Here is a 6,000-nt window from a genome sequence, read left to right on the forward strand (position 1 = left end):
AACCAGCTTGCCCACAGCTGTGCATCAGGCCTCTATCCTATCTAATAAAAGTGTAATATACAAATTGACCATCACTCCAACACACAAGATGGCTGCCCCGATGTGGTCAAAGATGGCTGCCCCTATATGGACATAAGATGGCCGCCACAAGATGTCCAGCAGGGGAGGGCAGTTGGGAGGGACCAGACCTGCAAGGGAGGGCAGTTGTGGGCTATCAGGCCAGCAGGGGAGGGCAATTGGGAGGGACCAGGCCTGCAAGGGAGGGTGGTTGGGGGTGATCAAGCCTGCAGGGGAGGGCAGTTAGGGGTGACCAGGCTGGCAGAGGAGGGAAGTTGGGGGCAACCAGGCCTGCAGGGAAGGGCAGTTGAGGGGGACCCAGGCCTGCAGCGGAGAGCAGTTGGGGAGGACCAGGCCTGCAGGGGAGGGCAGTTAGGGGAAAACAGGCTGGCAGGGGAGCAGTTAGGCATCAATCAGGCTGGCAGGCGAGTGGTTAGGGGGTGATCAGGCTGGCAGGCAGAAGTGGTTAGGGGCACTCAGGAAGGCAGGCAGGTGAGCAGTTGGGAGCCAGCAGTCCTGGATTGTGAGTCCTGGTAGGATCGGGCCTAAATGGGCAGTCGGACATCACTCAAGGGGTCTCAGATTGGAGAGGGTGCAGGCTGGGCTGAGGGACACACATACCCCCGTGCATGAATTTCGTGCACCGGGCCTCTAGTAGATTATAAAACCCAGTGGCCCTAACACCATAAAGACCAGTGCGAGTGGGCGGGGCCGTGAGCGCGGCAAGGTGTGTGTGGGTGGGCGGGGTACACGCGGGTGGGCAAGGCCATGAGATTTCGCACACTGGGCTTCTAGTATAGGATAAAATGTCAGTGTAGTGGAATGTCTTTAACTCCACTTCTGTGGAGATTTCTTGTTTCTAGATAAAGCCTATGGCTAGCTTATGTTTTTCAGACTCTATGACATGATGAGAAAGTAGGCTTACAAAGATAACACCCATTCCTTTTTTTCTCCATTCAAACCTTCAACCTCTAACCCAGTGCCTCCCACTTCACTTCCATTTCCATGAAATCCTGGTCACAGGATCTGCTCACTTAGCCATTTCCTTCATTGCGTTTAACTCTTAATTCATAGACTTGCTGGTAGGTTTCACTGCCTGGGGAGGAAAAGGTTAAAATCTGGACTGTCACCTTTCCTCCTTAGAAATGTCTCAATTTGAAATCTCAAAATTTTACTTTATTTTTTAAAAACTTCTTTTTTATTGATTCCAGAGAGGAAGAGAGAGGGAGAGAGAGATAGAAATGTCAATGTTGAGAGAGAATCATTGATCAGCTGCCTCCTGCATGCCCCCTGTTGGGATTTAAGCCCACAACCCAGGCATGTGCCCTTGACCGAAATTGAACCTGGGACCCCTCAGTCTATAGGCTGAAGCTGTATCCACTGACCCAAACCGCCTAGGGCTGAAATCTCAAAATTTTAAGCCAATTAGTTTCCTATGGAGAAACACAGGTATAACATAAGCAAGTTTGAAGTAAGCTAGAGGAGAAATTATACTTAAATGGTGCCAAAAGGCATTGCCGTTGTTTTGCCACTGAGATTTAAAATGATTTCACAATCCTCTCTGTTGCTTCACTGAGGAAAGGTACGCTTAGTCCTAACCTTGGAGTGCTTCTCTGTGGCCCTTGGCTGTTCCCTCTCAGACTTTGCTCTGTCCTTTTCATAAGAAATGGCCTGTGCTTGCAGCTCTTTTTGCAGCCTGCTTCCTCCCCGTGGAACATCTAAGGCCCACAGGCTCTTTTGATTGGGTTCTGTCCTGGTCTCCCTTAAAGAGGCGGAGCTAGCAGGCAGGGTTTCTCCTACTACCATTCTCTTAGAAGCTTTGAGTGTCCAGTTAATTTTATTGGGGTTCATGGCATTAGAAAAGCCACCTCACAACTTGTTTTCAGATAAGCTCTTCACCTTGGGCTTCCTGGAGGTGTAGGACAGTGCCTTTAACATCCTTACATTCTGAAAATCCTTGAGGCACCACGTAAATGCTTCTGAGGTCTTAAGGGTTTTATAAGTCTTGGCTTCATCCTGAGACCATGTCTTCCTGGACACCCTGGATTTGATGTTAGCCCAGAGCCATTTCTTTATTTTTGCATTTTTGACAATTGTACATGTGGGAGAAGGTATAAATGGAAAATGGATATTTGAAACATGTAAATCAGGGTTCTTTTTTATTTAATTGTCTTTCTTGAGCTTGTCTTTCTCATTGAATTCACTTTCAGCTGTTTCCTAGCAAGAATCCCTGTCATCCTCGTTTCAGTGTCATTGTGTTCACTTGCCCAGAAGCCCGTGCTGTCAGCCTCCTCAGGGGCCATCAGGCCTCCACTCACCGTTTCTTGGAGGCCCTTTTGATTTTCATTCTCACGCTTCTCTACATTATGTGGGGTTCGCCCTGCCTCCTGTTCAAAGGGACTCCCACACCTGTATGCGTTTCTTTTTAGTGTCAGCACCCTATTTTTTTAAATATATTTTATTGATTTTTTACAGAGAGGAAGGAAGAGGGATAGAGAGCTAGAAACGTTGATGAGAGAGAAACATCGATTAGCTGCCTCTTGCACACCTCCTACTGGGGATGTGCCCGCAACCAAGTTACGTGCCCTTGACCAGAATCGAACCTGGGACCCTTCAGTCCGCAGGCTGACGCTCTATCCACTGAGCTAAACCGGTATTGGCAGCACCATATTTTAATGTCAGTATCTGTTCCAGTTACTTATTGCTGCTTAATAACCACCTTCAAACCTCATGTCTTAAAGCAGCATCTACTTGTTCAGAAATCTGCAGTGAGGCCAGCTCATTCCTTTTCCACTTGCCACCAGCTGGGGTGACCTGAAGCTGGGAAGTAGAATCTTCTAAAGGCTTGTTTGTTCACGGGTTTGTCAGGTGCAGTGGGCTTTTGGCTGGGACGTTCGCTGGGGCAGTCTCAGCTGGACACCTGTATGAGGACTGACCACGTGGCCTGGGCTGCTTCCTTCTTCACAACACGGTGGCTGAGTTCTCAGGGCGAGCTTCCCTGAAGAGAGAGTCAGATGGCACCAGACATAGCAGTCACACAGCAGTCACCATATCCTATTCCCCAGAACGCAGTTAGCCCTCAGGCCAGCACCTATTTCATGGACAAGTGCCAAAGAATCTGGAGACGTGCTTCAAAAACTCGGCATCCCTCACCTTGTCTTACCAAATAACCATTGTATCTGAAGGAAAGTAGTTTTTCCCAGGTCATGATCACTGACATTCCAGCAAGATTGTTGTTGTTGATGATGTTGTTTTTGTTTAGTATGTTCTCTTATTTTGTGGGAAGTAACAAAAAATTTCAAGATAGGACTATTGGATTAAGGCACCCCCCGCCCCCGCTACCCGGCCACACACACACATTTTTTTTTTTTATTCTAAAAAAATGTAGGGCTCATCTTGCTAAACTTTTACAGTGAGAGATGTAATTTCTCAGTAACGCAGGGAATCCTTTCTTTTTGGAATGCAATTCAAATTAGCATCAAATGTTTGTAGTTCAGTACAAGATGTATGGCATTAGAGTCTATATTTGTAAGATTCATTAATTAATCTCATTTTGAAAGTCTTATTTTAGGAGGCATTTGTTGACTCAGTCCTGAAAACCTCAATATGATATCCATAAAACTTTTTTTTTAAAGATTATGAAGTGTTAAGATGGGGGAAGAGGTAAGAGACTTTCTATTCAGGAGCAATATATAGTCATTTTGTGGAGGAAAGACATGAAACAGTCATAGAAAAAAGAGTATAAAATCAAGTGCAGAAGAGACGTTGTAAGGCAAAGACTACAACAGTAAATATAATTTTGTGACTCCTGGTCGTTTTAACTTTGGTCTTGATTCTGAGTAATTCAAGGTTCCACATTCTAAAACCCTACCAGAGTATAGGTAACATTTTATTGCAACTGAATTCATTTCAAAATTTCATACTGGTGTCCACACCTTCATAACCAAACTATATTCTTTTATTCATGCAGAATGATGAGCTTATAACAAAACTGCAACCTGCATCTTCAAAATGTGTACGTCTGGATGAAGAAAAGACACCTCAACAGGAGTTATCAGAGGAAGCACTTCTAAAGAGACGTGAAGAACTAAAGGATAGAGTAAAGAAGGCGAAACAAGAAGCAGTAAACCTCATAACAAATACGGAAACGAATACAGTAGAATCCTGTGAAGCAGAAGAGCATAAAAAGAAGATTGAAGAGCAAGACGGGATATAGCAGACACAGTAGAACAAGTCAGTTCATTTTTACAGGTTAATTTATTGATTTAATGTGCTTTAATCCATTTCACTGCAAATTACCTTTTGGATAAATACAGTGTTTTTGTGTTTCCTCTACTTCCTTTAATAGCAATTTATTGTGTAGATTTCTGGAAGGAAGGTGGCATTTGTTTTTTCTTTTCAATATTTTAGTTTCCAACATTATTATCACTAAATTGATCTCTCCAAATGATTCTTACTAGAGAATCATTTTATTTTTAAGACCAGTTGATGTAAAACAAGACTATTAGGAAGAAAAGGTAAAAAACGTGATTTTAAAATTGTACCATACTCTTGAATTAAGTTATATTTTTTAACTTTTAATATCTTATACTGATTCTATTATTCTTTGAATTATTATATTACATGAGTACTAATAGAAGAATGATTAACTTTATAACTGAGATTTAATTCAGGGGACATTGATGATAAATATTTTAAATTTTGGCTTTTTTCACACTCATAGCTGATCTCTGAGTCGACTCAAAACTAAAGAAATAAATATAAAAGTTCACGTTATAATTATTTTAAGAATGTATCCTTTTTATTTGCTATAGACATAAAGAGAATCTCAAGAAATGTCAGAGCAGATGATAAACAATCATCCTATCTAATAAAGAGGAAGTATGCAAATTGACTATCACACTGTAAAAAGATGGCATCCTCCACAGCAGAGCCGGGGATCCAGTGACACAAGATGGCTGCACCCACAGTGGAAGCTGGTTCCGTAAGGAGCCTTAAGGAGCAATCAGCAGGGACCTAAGGCTGCATGGCGCTGAGCCGGGGCGGGGGAACTAAGGATGCACCCCCCAACTGGCGGGGTGACACACACACACCCACACAGGGCCTTCGGCTGCGCCACCCACTCCTCCTTGGACTTCACCCTCCGGTCGGATCCTCCTGGTCCCGTGCCCAGTGACCTGTCCCCGCCTAAGGTTTCTCAGTAACACAGTGTGCGGGATTCGGGAGTCAGGACTGGGAGTGATGGCACCTTCTCCCCACCACCTGCTGTCCCTGCCTGCCCGGGGAAGGGGACAGGGAAGTGCGCCGGGGTCTCTTAGAGCTCAGGGCTGGCCGGGACTCTGCCAGAGGGGGACATGGCCGAGTGGCCCTGCCCCGTGTGCCCCGCCCCAGCCCCGGAGCTCAGGGGACATCCAGGCACAACCCTCCCCCAGATGGGAGTGTTCCCGCTGCGCTTCCACCACTTTGGGAAACTTTGCTTTTCCAGCTCTGTCCCCACGGGGTGCCAGATCCCTTTCCTTCCTTCAAAAGTGCCCTGAAAAGCGTGCAGACAGCTATGCCAGGAAGGGGTCGCTCAAGTTCAGCAAGAGTTTGTGATTTGCCGAAGGCACATTGAACAGTTTTCTCTTACCCCGTTTGTGGGAGTGTAATCTGATTTAAAACCAATGGACTAAACAAACAGAAGCACTTTCTAGAAAGTCAATTTGGAAATGTGGATCACAATTCAAGTGAATGAGCTTTGGGCCAGGAGTCCCATGTCTGTGAATGTGTCCTAAGTAAACAGTCCAATAAGCAGTTATGTTTACTGTAGTTGTTGATGCCAGGGGAAACCGGAAACAGCCTGCCCCACCATAAAGGGTTAGTGAAGTGAACCACAGTGATGTCAAACAGGCAGGGATAACACTGTAGCCATTAAAAATCATGTCTATACATCCAGTTCGTTGA

General features: G+C 45.1%; 1 protein-coding gene across 1 annotated transcript in view; it reads left to right on the top strand.

The window, feature by feature from the left end:
* The window catches only part of LOC308241425 (putative coiled-coil domain-containing protein 144C), a gene marked incomplete at both ends in the record, with an annotated part of 71,274 nt that extends 67,001 nt beyond the window's left edge, over positions 1-4,273 (top strand). Inside the window, one exon of the mRNA XM_080654839.1 lies at positions 4,028-4,273. Coding sequence (XP_080510965.1) covers positions 4,028-4,273 — 246 coding nt within the window. The remainder of the gene's footprint in view (positions 1-4,027) is intronic.
* Positions 4,274-6,000: the final 1,727 nt, after the last annotated feature.

The sequence above is a fragment of the Plecotus auritus genome, assembly GCF_963455305.1.
Source record: "Plecotus auritus genome assembly, chromosome: 1".
In the NCBI taxonomy this organism is placed as follows: domain Eukaryota; kingdom Metazoa; phylum Chordata; class Mammalia; order Chiroptera; family Vespertilionidae; genus Plecotus; species Plecotus auritus.